The sequence below is a fragment of the Oryctolagus cuniculus genome, chromosome 10, assembly GCF_964237555.1.
Source record: "Oryctolagus cuniculus chromosome 10, mOryCun1.1, whole genome shotgun sequence".
In the NCBI taxonomy this organism is placed as follows: domain Eukaryota; kingdom Metazoa; phylum Chordata; class Mammalia; order Lagomorpha; family Leporidae; genus Oryctolagus; species Oryctolagus cuniculus.
Genome location: NC_091441.1, coordinates 45252848 through 45273908, shown reverse-complemented (window position 1 = coordinate 45273908; position 21061 = coordinate 45252848). Strand labels below are relative to the sequence as shown.

Genomic DNA, 21061 nt, shown 5'->3' with positions numbered 1-21061 from the left:
GCTGGTTCACTCCCCAAGTGCCTACAATGGCTCTGGGGTTAGGGAGGCTAAGTTAGGGGGTGCAGTGGGGACTCAATCCAAGCTTCCCACATGGATGGCAGAGCCTCAGCTATGTGGGCCACCACACTGCCCCTTAGGACCTGCCATGAGTGGGAGGCTGGAATCAAAAGCCACAGCCAGGCACTCCACTGTGGGATGTGGGCAACTTAACCACCAGGCCAAATGCCTATCCTCTGAAGATTTTATTGTTTACAAATTTATTTTATAGCAAAAGAGTGTTTTAGCACCAAAGAAAATGTTAGGAATAAAGCCATTTAGAAAAAGTGTGCACAAGCAAGCACCTATGCTTGGGATAGACAGAAATAAAATTATTTCTTTAAAAAGTGCTCCAAAAAGTTTTGAAGAAACTCTCGAGATGTATCTTCCTCTCCCTCTTCCTTATTCCTCATATCTACATATCAAGTTTCACCTGTTCAGCATCTCCTCCAGCCTAGTTCAAGTTTTCATTATCTTTCATCAGGTCTGTTTCCACAACTTCCTAACCAATTTTCTCACCTGCAGTTTCTCATCATCTCAGCCTCCACTCCCGACTACTTTAACTCACTCGCAGGAGGCGGGGAGGGGGTGTGTGCGGAGCAGCTCGCCCTCCTGTAATCTTTTTAAAACGTACATTCTGTGAATGACTCCTCCAGGTACGAAGATTACAGTTCTCATCTTTCAGGATGCACTCCAGATCCTTGCCATTTGCTCCAAACTAGATTTCCAACTCTGTCTCCTAAATACTCCTTCTCCGTCCCACAACTATTTATGTGACCTGCCCTGTTGCCCACAACCCAGAGCTCTGTTCAAGTTGGTCTGTTTAGAATGCCCTTTGCTCCACGTTCATTCAGAGGCGCTCCTACTCAACAGCTCCTCTGCATGCTGATCACACCTATGTGAGCATTCCCGTCACCTCTTCCTTGTGGCCGTATCTGCCTGCATCAAGGGAACAAGAGACCAGACTCATTCCCCAGGCAGTTCCCTCACATCTCTGTAAACCAACTAAAAGCATCCTTTAAAGACAAGTCAATTTCACTGGGTCAAAATTATTGATGGAGCCCTTACACTACTCAATCCTGTGCTGGCTGCCATGAGAAACAGGACTTTGTCCATCAGCCTTAGTAATAGGAAGGATACGAGTAAAACATAAACCCTCCTTGGCACAAATTGTTACAGAGATTCCATAGGAAGGAAGAGGATCTTCTGTCTATAATGAGTGCAAGATTAGGAAAGCTTCTTAAGGAAGGAGGAGTTTGGGGTAAGATGGTTATAGGTAAGGAGACTCTGGTCAGGGATCAGAAAACAGTCAGAGGAAGCATGCCACCACACTGTCCCCCAGGGCTGCCGCTAAAGCTCCTCCCATAGCCAGCAACTTGAGATTGCTGTTGTAGCAATGCTGTGGCCCAGAAGTGCCACTGGATGAAAATATCCAACATGGCTGCTGACTGCATTTCTCTATGACCTATAGCCTATTATAATAAAATCTCCATGGCTGACACTCCTACTCCTATCATGCATCTGACACCATGGCACTTCTGAGACTTCCCAGAAAGGCCAGAAATTGAGCACTTAACCAAATTCCTGGAAATCTCTGCCCTTGCCTGGAAACTCTGCCCAAAGCACCACCCTCTATGTCTCCAGATCACATAAAGCAATGGCCCCAAAACCTCATGGGATGCAGCTTACTCTAGAGCTTGTCCACAGTCCATCTTAAACATGTAATTTCATCTTGCTAATAAATCTTTCTCTGCTAACCTTTATCTACATTTCATCCTCAAATTCTGCATCCTTGAATTGTGCAATAAGAGTTAAAAACCTGGATGCACCCATCCCACAACATGATTATGATGTGTTAGCACCCTGGGCACAAGAAGCAGAATGGAGTAAGATAGGGTAGCCCCCATGGCAACAAGAAACCACCTGGTGTGCCCGGTGTCCATGGGTGTCTCCTAGAGAAAGGTGCCTGAAGTCAAATGGATGCCAGACCTGAGATGAACCCAGCATCAGCTCAGGCTTTCTATTCACGAGGGCAATGCCCCTTAAAGCCCTGGCTACATGGTAAACTCACAGAGCTATACTTGACAAAAAAAAAATCAGAAGACTGGAGGAGGAAAAGCATCATTTTGGTCTTTAAAGCAGCTGAGGCACAGTTAGGGGAAGTTGAAGAGGAGGAGCAGCTTTGATAGGCACTGTGGAAGAAGAATCAACAAGACCTGGCACACAGTGACTGTGGGGGCAAGGCAGGAAGAGCCTCGTGTAGGCAGAGCACTGGGATTCTTACACAATGTGACTATCTTCACAAATGGAAAAAATGTTGGGACTATGAAATGGTGTGCAGGGCTGTAAGGAAAATCTAACTGCCACTGAGTATTAAATTTACTGGGGGAAGAGGCATGGAAGGAGAAACGGAGTGTTCAAGTGTCCATGTGCCCGCTTCACTTCCCTTACCTACAATGATTTTTAATATCTGGAAAATAAAAGCTCTACATATATTTCACTTCTCTTGCACTCACTCATTGGGCTTGACTATCAGGGCCAAACCCATGGTGTTCTGTAAGCCAGTTCTAACAAGTTGGAGGGAAGGTGTAATGTGCATTTTACTTAAAAATTGACATAGAAGTATCTGAATCATCTATCCTCTTGCTCCAAATGTCACACAAAAGTTCACATGGTGCACGTGGCTTGTCATTTTCCTGTTACAGCACACTCCACAGCCACCTGGATGGTCAGACTTTTAACAGAAAGCCAGCATATGATTTCCACGGACTGTGAGTCACAAAGGCAAGTGCTTCTGAGCCACAGAAACAGAGTTCAGTGACTTCAGGAAGTCTTACTAGCATTGCAATCCATTTTGGAACACACATTAAAGTCTATTTTCTGCAAAAAAAAAAACCAATCTTGAAGCAATTCCTAAAAAATAAGCGAGACTATTTTAAAAGGTCACATTATTTTTTTAAAAAAGATTTTATTTATTTGAGAGGTAGATTTACAGAGAGAAAGGTCTTTCATCCTACTGGTTCATTCCCCAAATGGCTGCAACAGGCAGAGCTAGGCCAATCCAAAGCCAGGAGGCAGGAGCTTCTTTTGGGTCTCCCACACAGGTGCAGGGACCCAAGCATTTGGGCCATCTTCCACTGCTTTCCCAGGCCATTAGTAGGGAGCTGGATTGGAAGAGAAGCAGCAAGGACTTGAACTGGCACCCATATGGGATGTAGCTGCTGTAGGCAGAAGTTTAACCTACACTTTCACAGCGCTGGTCCATACACTACTTCTTAGAGGTACACATCCAATATGGAAATCAAATTAAGAAGTGCGACACACACATTCCCACCTATGCTATAAACACTCCATTAACAGCGTGGTCACAGGCGGCTTGTTTCAACTTTCCACCTGATGTTAATCACATTATCTTGTAGGTGAAATTAAACTTGACGGGAGGTAGCCCTTTCAAGTAGGAACTTTCCACTGAGTACCCAAAGAGTAGTAAAAAAGAAACAGAAAGGCAGCCTAGCAGTTTTGAACCCCAAATGCCATCTCTGTTTTGTGGTGGAGTATTTATTTTTTTGATTCTGGATTTACTGTGTGTAGGTTCCATACACAAGTTGTAAGGACCATGAAAATAAATAGGCTGCAAAGTGAAAAGAGCAATTGAGGGATTCTAATTTTTTTATTTTACTAATGCTTTTGGCACAATCAAGAAAGGCCACAGAGTGTGACACCAAATAATTCCTAAAGTATTTGCTCATATTCCCCTTTCTGTATCTCCCATAAAACTTATTTAAGGAAACAATGGAAAAATATTTCCTTTCTTCCCATGTTTTACATATATCTTCCCATTCTACATCTACATCTTTTGTTTTTTTTTTTTTTCAAGATTATTTCTTTGAAAGCCAGAGTTACAGAGAAAGAAGGAGAGAAAGAGATAGCAGAAGGGAGGGAGAGACAGAGGAAGAGAGGGAGAGACAGAGAAAGGCAGGGAAAGAGGGAGAGGGATCTCTTCCATCTGCTGGTTCACTCCCCAAATGGCTGCAATAGCCAGGGCTGGGCCAGACCTAAGCCAGGAGCCTGGAACTTCACTCAGGTCTCCCACACGTGTGACTTTTGAGTCATCTTCCTCTGCTTTCCTAAGCACATTAGCAGGGAGCTGGATGCAAAGTACAACAGCTGGGACTTGAACCTGTACTCCTATTGGATGCCTGCTTCACAGGTGCCACAGGTTTGAACCTATCATATACAGTTCTTAAGACTGAAATCCCCACCGTGTGCTGGGGCAACCCCTAGAAAGCAGTCACAATCGAGTCTCCACAGGAAAACACAAACTGGGACAGTTCTGCTATCTAGGAAAACAAAATAAGATCTTCCTGGTTCACCTGTCACTGTGTTGTTTCCAAAAACATTTAACACTGGAATAAAGCAAGTCACTGAAAGGTGAACTTTCACCCCTAGAGAAATGACTTAATACTATCAACAAGCTAAAAAGGCGGAGTGGTTTTGGTAACAGCACCACTTTACAGTTCTAAGAATTCTATAATACAACGAATTCTGCTGGTTACTAGTCATTGAGTCCATTTTTTCCCTTTATTACCAAAAATTTCAAACATATATAGAAAATTAGGATAATGAACCCCCATATACCCTTTACCTAGATTTACCAACTTTTTAACAATTTGCCAGATATTCATCTTTTTCCTGTTTTTGAAGTATTTTACAAATTATATTCACATTTTACTCTCAAACAATTCATCTCTAAAATCATGCATCTCAAAAAATAAAGATATTTTCCATCCTAACGACAATACTAATATATCAACTATGAAATAAAAATAAATCCTTAATATCTCATCATGGGTATCGTTTATATTCAAATTTCTTTGAGCTCTTGTTCTTCAACAATGAGAAGCTGGAGTGGAAAGTGACGATCCTCAAGTCATCCTTCTAGCAAAGGTAGATGTTTAATCTCTTCCTCCTTGTTTTGAGTTCATCTACAACTGTGAATACTGAGGTGGAATTATAGCAGGTGTAAAATCTGAATAACTAAAGGAGTGAAGAGGCAGAATGATGGCGCTCAGAAAACAACACTCTGATGCAGGGCGCTTGGGCAGGCTGAGGACTCTGAATGAAGGGCCCTGGCGGGACCTGAGGAGCAAAGTCTCCCTCTGGCCTTCTCCACCCTTTGTTCCTCTTTCTGCACCCCAAGGCAGGCCACAGAAACTAAGAACTCCTCTTCCCCAGGCAGGTCAGTAAAACTAGAACTCTCCTCCCCAAAGCCAGCCATAAAACCTAGAAACATTGCTCTGCCTGCCTCTGCCTTTCTATGTAAGAGCTGGTCTCGAAGAAATTCTCTCCTCACTGTAATAGATCACAGATCCTCACTGCAGAGGGGTCCTGCGTATGCCCTGGAGGAAGGAGTGCTACTCAGAGAGCCAGGAAGAGTCTGACTAGATGGGTCTAGCAGCGTTCCCCCTCTCGGCCCCATTACCCTTTGTGAATCTAAGCACAGGATTGGAAACTTTCCCCTGGTCTTTGGGTTTTCATTTCTGAAGGCTCCTATGTCAACAGAAACCTAAATCTCTTACGCTTTTTGCTTGGTAATCTGCCTTTGGTTATAAGAGTGTTGTCTTCAAACCTTAAGAAGGCTAAAGAAAGGTATCACACCTTTCTTCTCCTAAAGGAATAGCAAATGTCTCTTGAGGAAACAAGGCAGAGAAAGGGATGGTTGTTTGATGCAATGGTTAAGATGTCACTTGGGATGCCTGTATTCCATACTGGCGTGCCTGGGTCTGAGTCCTGGCTCTGCTCCCAGTTACAGCTTCCAGCTACTGTGCACCTTAGGGGAGCAGCAGTGGATGGCTCAAGAACTTGGTTTCCTGGCACCTGCAGGAGAGGCCCAGATGGAGTTCCTGGTTCCTCATTTCAGTCCCCCATCTAGCCCTGGCTGTAGCAAGCATTTGGGTAGTAAACCAGAAGACAGGAGATCGCTATCTCTCTGCCTTTCAACTAAATAAATATTTTTAAATGGCAGGGACAATTTCACAGACATCAGTTTGAATAGTACTTAGATCGTCTCTCTCTTCCATCTTATGAATTATTCCCCTTAGCCTAGAAAGATTCCTCAAATTTCAGCTTTTTTTTTTTTTTTTTTTTTACAGGCAGAGTTAGACAGAGAGAGACAGGCCGGTGGGGCTCACTAGGCTAATCCTCCGCCTAGCGGCGCCGGCACACCGGGTTTTAGTCCCGGTTGGGGCGCCGGATTCTGTGCCGGTTGCCCCTCTTCCAGGCCAGCTCTCTGCTGTGGCCCGGGAGTGCAGTGGAGGATGGCCCAGGTGCTTGGGCCCTGCACCCCATGGGAGACCAGGAAAAGCACCTGGCTCCTGGCTCCTGCCATCGGATCAGCGCAGTGCGCCGGCCGCGGCGGCCATTGGAGGGTGAACCAACGGCAAAGGAAGACCTTTCTCTCTGTCTCTCTCTCTCACTGTCCACTCTGCCTGTAAAAAAATAAAAAAAGAAAAAAAAAAAAGAAAGAAAGAAAGAGAAAGAGAGAAAGGTCTTCCTTTTTTTTCCGTTGGTTCACCCCCCAGATGGCTGCTATGGCTGGTGCGCTTCGCCAATCTGAAGCCAGGAGCCAGGTGCTTCCTCCTGGTCTCCCATGTGGGTGCAGGGCCCAAGCACTTGGGCCATCCTCCACTGCACTCCTGGGACACAGCAGAGATCTGGACTGGAAAAGGAGCAACCGGACAGAATCCGGCACCCCCACTGGGACTAGAACCTGGGGTGCCGGCGCCACAGGTGGAGGATTAGCCTAGTGAGCCGTGGCGCTGGCCAAATTTCAGCATTCCTTAAAAATGGAATACTAAAAAGTCTTTCCCTCCTATTTCTGTTCATTTCACCCTTTTTTTCATACAAAACATCTTGATAAACAGTGTAGATTCTCGCTTGCTGTCTTACTTGTGTTCCACTAGTTGCTAACCCCCTTTGAATCAAAGTTTTCTTGGGTTTGTACAGTGAAGCTGTCCTGATAAATATCACCAATTTCCTTGGTCTACACGTAAAGGACGCTTTCCCAGGGAGGGCACAGGACCTAGGAGTTAAAATGCCAGTTAGGATGCCCAGGTCTCTTTATCAAAGTGTCTGAGATTGATACCCATGTCTGGCTCCTGATTCCAGCTTCCTTCTTATGTGGACCCTGGGATGCAGTAGCAATGGCTCAAGTGGTTGAATTCCTGTCACCTATGTGGGAGAGCTTAATCGGGTTTCAGGCTCCCAGCTTCAGCTCTCTGGCCACTGAGTACACTTGGGGAGTGAACCAGCAGATGGGAGACCTCTGTCATATTCTCTCTCAAAATTATTCTTTCCCAGGCTTCCAGCTTTTGCTATATCACCCAAGGGGCTTCCCTGGAAGCCCTTCCTGTCTTTCCTTCCTCCTGGTATTTATTTAGAGATGGGAATGTCTCTTGCATGCAGATGAATTATAAATCTGAAAAGGTCAAAACTTACCTACCTACTTAAATTTTCCCTAGTGTCAGAATAAAAGTAGGGAGCTATGTGTGAAAGGAAAGAGAAGTAAAATCTTTACTCGATTTATGGGTTAATTCTAACAAATCTCTCATCTCTGGCATGCTTAGGTATCTTCCAGGTAGAAAGCACTTTCTAGCACTTTTCAGAGGATAGTGATCTGGATCTATAGGGTCTGGGTTCAAGTCAGACTTACTGGTCATGTACTATGCCAAGATACTTAATATCACTGAACAAATCATATTTTAAATTTGTGCAAAATACACCATGGGTTTGTTAGGAAAATTAAGTGAAGAAATGAAAGTAAAATGCTGAATTAATAAAATGTCTAGGAAAGAGTAAGCACTAAATAAATTTTTGTTATACCAACTATAATCTAAACAATCATGAAAAATGGCTACTTCTTGGATATCTAATATTTTTTAATGGCAAAACTGTCTGGAATAAATACTCCTTTGCGTTCTATATTTGTTCTTGGGGCTTTTAAAAATAAAGTTTGGTTATTTTCCATTTTATCATGTAAGCTTTATTCCATGCAACAGAGAAAGCACACCAAGTGTTGTTCAACACTAGTAGCTACTTTTGTAAATGGATGATTCATGCTAATTAAACTTGCAATCCAGGAGAATAAAATTAGCTTGTTTCAACATTTCCTTTTGTTCAGTAATTACAATCCAAAGTTATGTTAGATGCCACATTACTATAATTTTGCCCGTGAGGCAGACACTGCACATCCTACATTTTTAAGAACAGGCACTGTTGATTTAAGTCCAGGTGCTTGCCGAATAAGGAAGGGACTTGAAGTCTGCCTAAGCAGTTCTCACCAACCTTGTGCTCACTGTCACTTATTTCTGTACATATTTCAGCTAGCAGGAAGTACTGAGATCATTTTAGCTTGTTACAGATTCACTGGATTTGCAGGAGGATGAGAATTTAAAAATAGAAGCCCAGCGTGGCAGGAGTTTATCTCGGATGCTTATGTTCAAGCAGCAATCTGTTCATCTACAATGACAGCAGCATTCTCTCAAAGAATTTGAAATTTTCATAAACCCACTCAGAATTCTGTGTCCACAAATTGGCAGACTGTGAATACCCAGATGCCTCATAGTCTGATCCCTTTGGTTTCTCAAAGCTGTGTCTCCATGGTTGTCTTTGTTGGTTTTTGTTGAGAGAGGTGAGCAAGGAAGTACTGTTGACTCTGTGCTCATCACTCGCCAGCACGGTGCTGACTCACTGACACACGTTAGGTCTCAGAATCTTCATGGCGTTTTCCAAGGTAAATCTCCATTTTGTCGAGAAGGCCTGGAGCTTCAGAGGGCAAATAAAACTGCAGAGGGAAAGGGCCTGAAATTTACATTTGTGGTTTTTTAAGATTTAAATTTTATTTATTTGAAAGAGTTACAGAGAGAAGGAGCGACACAGAGAGAGAAAGAGATTGATTTTCCACCTGCCATTTCATTCCCCAAATGGCTACAATGGCCAGGGCTGAGCCAGGCTGAAGACAGGAGCCTGGAGCTTCATCTGGGTTTTCCACATGAGTGCAGGGGCCAAAGGACTCAGACTATCTTTCACTGCTTTTCCCAGGAGTGTTAGCAGGGAGCTAAATCAGAACTGGAGCAGCCAGGACTTGAATGGGTATTCACATGGGATGCCGGAGTTGTAGGCAGCGGCTTAACCCATTACATCACAACACCAGCTCCCCTACATTTGTTTGTGTTTTTTTGGCCAGGCAGAGTTAGACAGTGAGAGAAAGAGAGAGACAGAGAGTTACAGACAGTGAGAGAGAGACAGAGAGAAAAGTCTTCCTTCCGTTGGTTCACTCCCCTAATGGCTGCCATGGCCGGCGCTGCGCTGATCCGAAGTCAGGAGCCGGGTGCCTCCTCCTGGTCTCCCATGCGGGTGCAGGGACCCAAGCACTTGGGCCATCCTGTGCCACCCTCCCGGGCCACAGCAGAGAGCTGCACTAGTACCCGGCGCCCCAACCAGGACTAGAACCCAGGGTGCTGGCGCCGCAGGTGGAGGATTAGCCAAGTGAGCCATGGCGCCGGCCCCTACATTAGTTTTAAAGGAAAATAAAAGTCAAATTATGAATACTAAGTTTGGGTTAAAGTCCTAGGAAGGGACACTATAAATGAGGGCCCTGAGACCGGAGTGTCTGTGGTCAACAATTTGGTCTGCTTGACCCATCACTCTGAGCTGCAGAGAAAAAAAGGACTCGAGAAACACATATGTGAATTGTAAAATATGAACCATTCATATTTAGAAACTCACTAGGTTTTGTAATTTTTAAAAACAGGCACTTTTGGGGTCCAGCACTATGACCCAGTAGGTTAATCCTCCACCTACAGAGTCGGCATCCCATATGAGCGCCGGTTCTAGTCCCGGCTTCTCCTTTTCCAATCCAGCTCTCGGCTATGGCCTGGAAAAGCAGCAGAAGATGGCCAAGAGCTTGGGCCCTTGCATCCACTTGAAAGACACAGAAGAAGCTGCTGGTTCCTGGCTTCAGATAGGCGCAGCTCGGACCACTGCAGCCAACTGAAAAGTAAACCAGCAGATAGAAGACCTTTTTCTCTGTCTCTCCCTCTCACTGTCTGTAACTCTACCTCTCAAATAAATAAATAAAATCTTAAAAAAAAAAAGTACTTTTTTTAAAATTAAGAAGCTGTAAAAAAAAAAAAAAGACAGGAAGTGCAGAGTGGGTTAGCAATGTCTCATGAAGTTCCAGACAGTTCTAATTTTTTATTTATTTTCACTTTATTTGAAAGGCACAAATATGAGAGAGAGATCCCATTCACTGGTTCACTCCCCAAATGCCTCCAACAGCTGGGACTGGGCCAGGCAGGAGCCAGGAGCCAGGAGCCAGGAGCCAGGAGCCAGGAGCTAGGAACTAGGAACTAAATCCAGGTTTCCTACTTGAGTAACAGGGACCCAAGTACTTGAGTCATCACCTGCTGCATCCCAGGGTGTGCATTAGCAGCAAGCTGGATCAGAAGTGGCAGAGCCAGGACTGGAACTAGGCACAGTCATATGGAAGGTGGGTGTCCCAAGAGCTGAATTTTCACTGCTATACCAAAAGTTTGCCCTACCTCCCTCCCCAACCCTTACCACCCTGACAATAGTTCTGAGTTAGATAGTCTATGTATGCAACTGATTCTGAGTTCTGGAAGTATGTCTCTTAGGAAATCTCTGCTTTTTGGTAGCACTGAGAATGTAGAAAGTTAGATAAAATTTACCTGTGATGCTTTTTGAAAAAAACTTATGTGAAAAGTGGCAACATCTTTTTGACACAGCATGCCAATTTTTCTTGTTTTGTCTGCTGTTAGCAAAATATGGGATGCTAAGTGAACACATTTTCTTCCTTGGAGACAATTATTTGTTATATCAAGAAAACTCCTTTTATCCAAAATTAAAAACTTATTTTTGCCAGAATAAAAAGTCTTTATTTTTCCCAATCACATCTAATAATTCCAAAATTCAGAATAAAGAGATTCTGATTACCACCATTTCAGAGTACAGTTCTGATAGGAACTTCCAGTCATATTTCTCTTTTCTCAAAGTCTTAGGAAATTATTTCTTTTCACATGAGGACTTTCACTGACATTTCTGACATAGAACATGGGAAAAAGGCACTCTCGATTGTGATTTCTTGGTAATTTCTTAAAATTACCACTTTCCAGAGTTTGCGTGAATACAGCTGCTGTGGATGGCTGCCCAGGCTGTGCGCTACTTAGCTCCAAGGGAGTCCACTTAGGAGGACCGGGAAGAGAGGAGCACTGCCCAGAGCTGGACAGTGCAGCAGCGCTGACTGAAAACAGCACAGCCAGTAGAAAGAACGGTTGCTATGTACTGCAGAAAACAAGACTTGAAAAAATGAAGGATGCACACACACATCCAGCTGCCAGTCTGTACCCAGATGGTCAAATCTGGGGCAACCTGAACATCAGGAGATTAATCTATCAGAATTCCCAAGTCCACAAGAGAAGTCAATAAACACACAGGCAAGAAGGATACATCTTCTTACAGCAGAACAAAAGCTGCATGTAATAAGGGGAATGATGGAGGTAAGTGAGAAAAGCACCCTTCTGCCACCTTCATAGTCAAAAACTCAATCAGACAAATCATCAACAGCTGCTTACTCAGGCCAAGGGTGAGGGGCAGGAAGATTGACAGGAGGAGGTGTGGAGTCTCTAATTACCCCTTCTCTGATTTCCTAGGAATTACCAAGTCCATAGTAATTACTAGCACAGAAATCAGAGAAGAAGCCAACCAAATGATTAAAATGAGTATCATCAATAAGAGGCATTGGGACATCCCTTACCTCCAGATGTGATTCCAGAGGACACATCACGTACATGGCGAGCCAGCAAAATGTGTGACCTAAATCGAATCAGCAGGAGCTAGGGAAATCCAAATTAAGGGCTATTCTATAAAACAACCTGGCTGTGTTTTTAAAAACATGCCTAAACATAGGAAGGCTTAGGAACTTGTTCTAGACTAAAGGAGCCTAAAGAGAGATGACAGTGCAATAAAGTCAGTAGTCCTAAACTGGATGTTGTTCTGGGGAAAAAAACATGCAATAAAGGACATCATTGAGACAACTGGCAAAACTGGAAATGTACTGTAGATTAAAGTATTAAATGTCCTCAATTTGCTAACAGTATTGTGGTTACATAAGAAGATATCCTTGTTCTCAGGAAATACACATATATGTTGTATCCTCTGAAATGATTTACAAACAAAAATACGTGTACTCATATATACGAGTATTTATATGTGCAACTGGGAAAGGGGAAGAATGATAAAAACAAACAAATGACGATAAAAATGGATAAAAGTGTGGGGGGGTGTTTGGCCCAGCAGTTAAGCTGCCTCATGGGGCACCCACATTCCATACTGGAGCGACTGTTCAAGCCTGACCCCACTTTCCATTCCAGCTTCCTGCTATCGTGTAACCCGGGAGGCATTGGGTGATGACTCAGGTCCTTGTGTGTCTGCCACTCACATGGGCGACTGGCTTCGAGTTTCTGGCTCCTTACTTCAGCCTGGCCAGTGCTAGCTGTTGCTGGCATTTGGGGCGTGAACCAACAGACGGGGTCTTTCTCTTTCTCTGCCTTTCAAATAAATAAAAAAATTTTAAAAATTCAAAAATTGCTAACACTGGGTAACCTGTATAAGGGAGCACATTATACCACTCTAACATCAAATGAAAAAGTTTCAGGAAGCCAAGCCACAAAAAGCAGTGCCCAAAACAATTTTGAGGAGTATTAGTGTTCAACAGGCTTTTAATGAGCAGCTAAGTAATCCAATCTGTAATCATCATTAAAAGATAAAGAGTTAAACCCTTAGAAACATTTTGTTACTATTATTATCATAATCATCCCATTAACATTTATGGAGCACTCATTAAGTGGTAGGCACAGTGAAAGGTATTTCACTTGCCTTACCTATTTTAATCTCTCAACTATCTTAGAAGAAGGGGACTATAATTACCTCCCCTTTACAGAGGAAGAAACAAAGATTTACAGAAGTTTAGTCACTTGCTCAGGAATTTATACAGTTAGGGAAGAACCAAGAATCAAACTAGGCTGTTTTCTTACAAAGCTGGTGGGCTTTATTATAATATAAAACTCATTTAATTATTAATTATTTATTAATGTTCCATAAAGATTGAGAGATCAAACTCAACCTAGAAGAAATTCTGGCAAATTAGTAATATATGCATAAATAAGGGCTTATTCTATTTTAATTAAAAATGGAGCACAAATAAGCTAGAGAAACATAAAAAAGATATATTTGGTCTCCACCATGTACTTTGTGCTCTCTTTCTCCCAAAGTCTGAACCTGGTTATAAATACATTCATCGTGTCAAAATATAACCCACTACAACTTCCAAAACTACCGTCAGATCTGATGAGCCTCAGATTACACTGGAATCAAAATGAACTGTCCTCTTGTTTACCTGTTAGCCTAAAAAAAGGTTCCTTTTTTAAACCTGTAAATTACTAAATTCATCTTTATAAATTTTGTAAAGCAAATTTGTTCATATTATACTGAGATATAAATACCCAAAGCAAAACGATCAATGATATCTACCTGTATCTCAAAACTTCTCCCTAAGCCTCTTACTGAAGCAATTCAGGAAGACCACCTAGAAATTTTAAAGTGATTCTCAGGGGCCTGTGTGTGACACTAGCATCCCATATGGGTGTTGGTTTCTGTCCCGGATGCTCCACTTCCGAGACAGCTCTCTGCTAATGGTCTGGGAAAACAATGGGAGATGGCCCAAGTGTTTGGGCCCCTGCGACCCACATAGGAGACCAGGATGAGGCTTTTGGCTCCTGGCTTCAGCCTGGCCCAATCCCAACCGTTGTGACCATCTGGAGAGACAGACTGCGGATGGAAGATCTCTGTCTCTCCCTCTCTCTCTGTAATTCTACCTTTCAAGTAAGTAAATAAATAAATCTTTAAAAGCAAAATGACTCTCAGGACTATTTTCCATTCTATTTTATCTAATTTGGGTCCTATTTCAAGTTTTCCTTTTTTTTTATCATGTTTTCTCTCAAGTCAAGTGGCGTGATCTTGTTTCATTTCAGTCTTGCCATTTCAATTTCATTTAAAAAAGTACCATTTTCAAAGATGCCTGCTTTCCCGATGAAGTGTAAGATCATCTTCCTTACATATAAGGAATAAGCTACTGAACATATCTTTCTTCCTAGTGGAAGCTGGATGGCTATTAACACCAAATCACATAGAGGATCAAAATCCTGAAATATATCTAATATATGCATTCCAATATATGCACCATCTGACATTGTAGATGCCCATTCCAGAACAATGGGTTCCCAACCTTGGCTACATATTTTACCCATGGGGGATCTTTTAAAATTCTGATGCCTGGCCTCCACTTCAGCCCAATGAGTCCAGCACCTCTGGAGGCAGGGCCCAGGAATCAGTGATTTGTAAAGGTTCTCAAGTGACTCCCAGGTGCAGCCAAGTTGGAGCATCCACAGCCATAAAACAGTGTATCTTTTGTGTACAGATCCAGAGGATTTACAAGAGTGTTTGACAACTGGTCTCACACATTAAGGAGTATACAGTTCAATGTAAAAGTAAAACAAGAGTGTACCTAGGGAAAGGTAACTGAATGAAGACTAAGATGTGTGCCACGTGAATATGACACAGAGTAAATGCATCAAAGACTATGTGGGGTAGCAGAGGAGCAGCACCCCCTTCTAACACAGTGACAGCCTCTGAGATACAGCATGGTGGAGGGAGGCAACTCCAGGTGGGGGAATAATTGAAATGGAAAAGCATCCCAGGTGCTCAGCAAACAGTGAGATGATTAATATGGCCAGAGTTGAAGGTTCACTCTTTAGAGAGGAGATTTGGAAAAGTAGGCTGGAGCTGGCCTCTGCAGGGCCTTAAACAGCAAGGCAAAGAATCCAGTGGTGGTGTGGAGTGTCTAAAAGGGGGTGAGCAAATGACAAAATCAAAGTATCTTTTGAGCACTATTCACCATGGTTTTTGGGGAAAGACTAAAACTCAACCTACTAATAGAAGAATACAGATGAAATAAAATCAGTTATGTGACAAAGCAATGTAGCAATTTGCCTTTCTTTTCAGTTTCCCACAAAGACAGAAACCACAGTTTGAATCTGCTAAAAATACTCATTGTGCAGCTCTCCCTAGGTGCAGGAACCACTCAGAGACACCGTGCAGACTGTAGGATCTGTCCCGTTCTCTGCCATGCAAACTGCCCCCATTTGCCTGGCTCCCATCCTCACAGGTGCGATCATTTCTCTGCCTATATCTTTCTCTTTTTCCCATGAAGGATACTCAAGGGCTAGGAAATACAATTTTAGAGGAGAATATTTTAGGCCAGAGAAAAGTTTTTACTTTTTTTTTAATAAGGATTTTTGAGAAGCTCAGTGACCCCTGAGTCATACTGGTAATTGAAAGATCCTAGGAATCACAATGGGTACCACTCATAGATTCATTAGATAGTTTCTGATACTTCTTTCTGTTCTAGACAATAAAATACAGCAAGATCCCCATTCCAAACAGGCAAGTTGAAACTGCACAGGGGTCACTCAAAAATACAATGGCAGTCTAGGGCTCAAAATTCATGAGTTGTTGGTTAAAATATCTGGCTACAGATTTTAAAACATTTACTAATAATAGAGAAAAAGTCAGATCCTTTAAATAATAAACTGTAAGTACCAGGAGAAACTGTAGGCTAACATAAGTTTGCTATATAAAAAAATGCACTTAGAAGCTACCATTATTCAAAGTCTATTCAAACCACTAGATGTATCCCAAGTTCCCTGAACAGTGCTGGTACATGAAATGTGCTCAATAAAAATTAAATGGCATTGTTGAATGGAATGGACCTCAGAGTGAAGTGAGAGGCAGTTATCACCCTAATTTAACTAAGGCAGTGAGCTTATCTCAGCTGCCTGTTGCTTCAAATGCCTCACTGAAAAAAGACATGTCCAGGTATCCCATCTTGCAACTCAGTATTGTAAAAAACACTCCCATCTGTGAAATGATATTTTGGGCATCTCATAAACTCATCACTACACAGTTATTCACAAAAGCACTGCCTTAAGTTATGTACAGTATTACCCAGAGACATGAACACCTGGGGTTCAGATGCTGTCTATACCGACTGACTTGAATTCCAAGAGTTCAGCTAAATTCGCTGTAACATTTTCATCTGTAAAGTACCTTGCAAAAATCTGCATTTCATTGTGTGCATTAGAAATATTTAGGACAAAAGGAGTCTGCACTTTCATTGAGAGATGAAGTAACTACACGAAGTATTTGATTCTTCTTTTTCTAAATCAGTCTATCCTCTAGTTTACAGACAATTCCTATTTTCTCACTGTGGAGGAAACTGGCTATTCAAGACCCTTCCTCTCTTTGCCCATCCTTGTGCCTTAAGAGAAGTCTTACCTGCATAATGTACTGGAATCTCTATCTTTGGCCCAATGACATAGTGTCCCTCCTCCAGGCTATGGGCAGTGATGGTGGTCCACTGACGGCACGAATGAATCAGAAGGTAGTCGTTTTCCCGCAGCCCTTCTATGCATTCTCCTGGAAAACACAATTTTACATACAAAAACTTACTCCATACTCTGCAACAAAATTTCATAAAACATCACTAACATAGATGCTGATAGTTTGTCCCAAGAAGAGATAAAGTTCATTTCTGAGTTAGAAAAAAAAAAAGGAAAAAAAAAAAAAAAAGCTGGCAACTGTACACAAGATTCCATAAAATGTTTTCTGCTTATCTGGCAAAGATATATTCAAGTATCTTGTTATACCTCAAACATTATATTTCAGTGACAGTATAAACAAACAGTTAAAAAGTGCTTACGGCCGGCCCCGCGGCTCAATAGACTCATCCTCTGCCTGCGGGGATCCGGATTCTGTCCCAGTTGCCCCTCTTCCAGGCCAGCTCTCTGCTATGGCCCGGGAAGGCATGCACCCCATGGGAGACCAGGAGAAGCACCTGGCTCCTGGCTTCGGATCAGCGCGGTGTGCCGGCCACAGTGCGCTGGCCGTGGCGGCCATTGGAGGGTGAACCAACAATAAAGGAAGATCTTTCTCCCTGTCTCTCTCTCTCTCACTGTCCACTCTGCCTGTCAAAAAAAAAAAAAAAAAAAAGTGCTTACAATGCCTTAGGCATTATTGAGGTGTTCTGCATGCACTATTTCACACAATATGTTAATGTTACGAAGTATTGCTCATTCTTTACAAGTGAGAAAAATTAAGGTTCCAATGTTACTGCAAAGTGGGAATTCAAACCAAGGTCACAACAAATCCAAAGATTATGCTCTTAATCACTTCAACAAACCTATCAAAAATTAATAATAAACTTACTTATGTTGAAAGAGTACTTGAAATCATATGCCTATGTATTTTTAAATTTTATATGTTTGCCAGTTCTCTCTGGCTTCCTACCAAGCCTTCCAATCCATTAAATATAATGAAGCACCACAGCATACAATTATTTTTCATTTTAATATTTTCTGAAGTACCTTTTTAGCATTTGAACTGATGACAAACTATTTCAAGAGAAATCCATTCCCTGAATGTAAAAGAGGTTTTTTTAGATGCTGACATCATCTATTCCATTATTCCTGGATTAGAAATTTTAAAAGCTCAAAGAAAATACCAGAAAAGGCTAATTCCTGAATTCAATTCAGAGTTAGTGATTTAAATGTGTGTTTAGAAATGGCATTTATAGATCTCTCATAAATTCTTAAAAGTTTCACTGTCTTTTCAACAAATACAGGAGCCTGTAATGATCACCTTGATTATCCCAAATATAAACCATTTAATTTGTTTCCAAGCCAACAATGCAACAATCTTTAAAACAGTCTAAATGCGGATACACTTGATCTTTTTGGTGAAAAATACAAAAGTTAAAAGCTTTATCTTTGGGGAGAAAAAGGAAAAAAAAAGAGACAGACCTACAAGTGAAGAGACATTAGCAAGAAGGAGACGATCCAATGCACCAGGAACAATCTTTCGAACCAGACTCCCCTGCCTTTCAGACCAGGCTTTTTCATAAAGACACCTCCTAGAGGCCACTGGCACTCATGTGCACTTTGCATCCTTCGATCATGTTAGGGCAGGAAAGATCTGGAACCAGTGCTCCAAAGGAGAAATCACACAGCCCCCTGTGGAGAGCCTCATCTAGAGGACTGGCAGGCACACCGTAGGCAGAGGAGTTACGAGCATTCAGAATCCAGCAGACCTGGTCCCAGTCAATGCTCTGCCCCCAGCACTATGTGGTCTTGGGCAGGAATCTTCATCTCTAACATGGGGTGAGAGAGTCCCTGCCTCACAGTCTGGATGTGAAGACACGTACAGTGACACTGAACAGAGCACCAAGTCTGGCATATTAGAAGTGATCAGGAAACATCAGTATTAATTTTCTCGTATGCTCTTCTTCCTAAAATTTAATACTTACACAAACATTGTAATTTAGGTCATATTACCCTTCAACTGGTTTGGCAAGAAACTTGCCCAGAGCTGCACAGGTGGAAAACAGCTGAAACCAGCTTAGGGGTCTGTCTTTCTTTCTTTTTAATATTTATTTATTTATTTGAAAGTCAGAGTTACACAGAGAGAGGAGAGGCAGAGAGAGAGGTCTTCCATCAAGTGGTTCACTCCCCAATTGGTTGCAATGGCCGATCCAAAGCCAGGAGCCAGGAGCTTCTTCCGGGTCTCCCACAAGGGTGCAGGGGCCCAAGGACTTGGGCCATCTTGTACTGCTTTCCCAGGCCACAGCAGAGAGCCGGATCAGAAGTGGAGCAGCTGGGATGTGAACCGGTACCCATATGGGATGCCAGTGCTTCAGCCAGGGCATTAACCCGCTGTGCCACAGCACTGGCCACAGGGGTTTTTCTACATCTCTCCTTGCCCTTCTAACACCACAGAGCCCCTGACCTTGAAAACCTCTGACAATTTCCAAGAAACAGGGGAAATCTGACCTTTAGCTTCAAATGTCAACATTCATTCAACCAATAAGACAAGCACTGTTCTGAGCAGTAGGGATCCATCAGCGATCAAAACACTCTCCACGAGAGAGGAGACCAGCAAAACTAACAGCAAAAATGAATGATTAGGTTATTGATTAATTAAAGGGTCAGAGATGCTAAGCAAAAAACAACAAAAAAATAAAGAGTAAGAGGATCAGAAGTAACAGGAGAGATAGGGCAGACTGCATATTTGCTTTTTTAAAAAATATTTATTTATTTGAAAGGCAGAGTTAAAGTGAGGCAGAGGCAGAGAGAGAGAAAGAGGTCTTCTATCCACTGGTTTACTGCATATTTGCTATTTAAAAATATTCCTTATTCATTTCTCCAACAAGCATTTATTAAGTATCTTTGACAGGCGGGCAGTGGAGGAATAGGCAAAAATATAAGGAAGACCTGCTTTGTGCACTGAACTTACCATTCTCATTGGCAAGATCTGATCATATGCAATTTTATGTAAGATAGGATGGGAATAGCGCTTTGCAAGGACAAGAAATTTAGAGTAGAGAGAGCGGGACTTCAGCAGAGAAGATCCAGAAAAATGGCCAAGGGGAAAATTCATTATTTGGATTGTTCCTTCTTTGAAGAATGAGTTGGGCTTAGATGAGAGAGGCGATGGGGAGTCATAGAAGAGTTATGGATAAGAGAACGATGGAAGCTCTGCTCTGGGAAAATGAATCTGGTGGTACTACCGAAGATGGATCTGAGGAGGGAGGAACCAGAGCCAGGGGGCTGATACAGGAAATTCAGAAGTAACACACTGTCATTCAGGGAAAAAACAAGGATGCCATTTTCTGCAACTAAACTGTTATATCATAAAAACTGTTTTAATTTTATTCCACAGTGGGCTCTAAAGAGGCAGCCAAGAAACAACTGCAGTCAAGTTAATCAAAATGAAAATTTAATGGTAAATCCTACTGTAGCAAATCCTCCAGCAAGATGACTCAGAATGATTTTCAAAGCCATAGAGTAGTAGGAAACCAATGCCTGCTTTTGAGCATTGGTCTTTTTTTTTTTAAACAGTTTAACTGTGTGCTTGCTTGAGGCAAAATAAGTTTCACAAAAACTTCATGGAAAGAAAACTTATTATAATCATTTAAAAGTATCTGTGGGATGGCCACTAACAGAGATACTACATTAAATGAATTCATAAACAGCTTTCTGTGATATAATTATTCTTTTGCTTAACTGCTATGTATAACATACTAAAATGTGTATATTCAGCTCAATGATGTAGTAACAAGAAATCTAAAAAGACTGCGCGAAATACCAAATGTGAACACCATCCTTAAATTTCCCAACTAGAATGTTTCCAGAAGATCCTTTACTTGTCTGGTATGACTGATCCCTTCAAGCCTGACATACTCATTAAAATAACTTTTAACACCAGGACAACTAAACTTCCAGAAACCTTCAAAGTCAGTCTGTTTTTTCACTCAATTATTGTTTATAGCTGCTCTATATTACCATTAAACTAGGGTCTTTCTCCCTTTAACTTGCTAAACTTCTTATTTGGTAAAGCATTACATCTTCTTATTGCAACATAAATTTAAAATGTTATTTCAAAAACAAAAAGAAACAGAAAAAGAAAGGGGGAAAGGGAGAGAGCTGTATCTATGAACTGTACTGAATCTGTTAAAAATTAAATATTTTAAAAATTAATTTCAAAATCCAAAATAAATATTAGCACAAAATGCACAATGCATAACCCTCCTCTCTGCTCCTTTGGCTTCTAAGCCAATATATTCTCCAGATTCACCATCCTAATCTCTCCTTTCCCTTTTACATCTGCTGTAACTGTAGGAGTCAACCAAGACTCCACTCTTAGCCTTTGTTCTTCGTCTCTTCTTTACAAACTTATATATTTCTCAAGGATGGATTCACTGAGCTATAGACAATTCCCAAATGCAAGCTACCATCTGCTAACTTCTATTCTGCACACCTATTCAGGACTTGATTTT

At 42.0% G+C, this 21061-nt stretch overlaps 1 protein-coding gene across 6 annotated transcripts in view; it reads right to left on the bottom strand.

Moving 5' to 3' along the window:
* GAREM1 (GRB2 associated regulator of MAPK1 subtype 1) overlaps nucleotides 1-21061 on the bottom strand; it is a 247930-nt gene that overhangs the window by 134200 nt on the left and 92669 nt on the right. For all 6 annotated transcript variants that reach the window (XM_008261187.4, XM_002713492.5, XM_051852035.2 and 3 more), the window contains exon 2: nucleotides 16507-16647. In XM_008261187.4, coding sequence (XP_008259409.1) covers nucleotides 16507-16647 — 141 coding nt within the window. The remainder of the gene's footprint in view (nucleotides 1-16506; nucleotides 16648-21061) is intronic.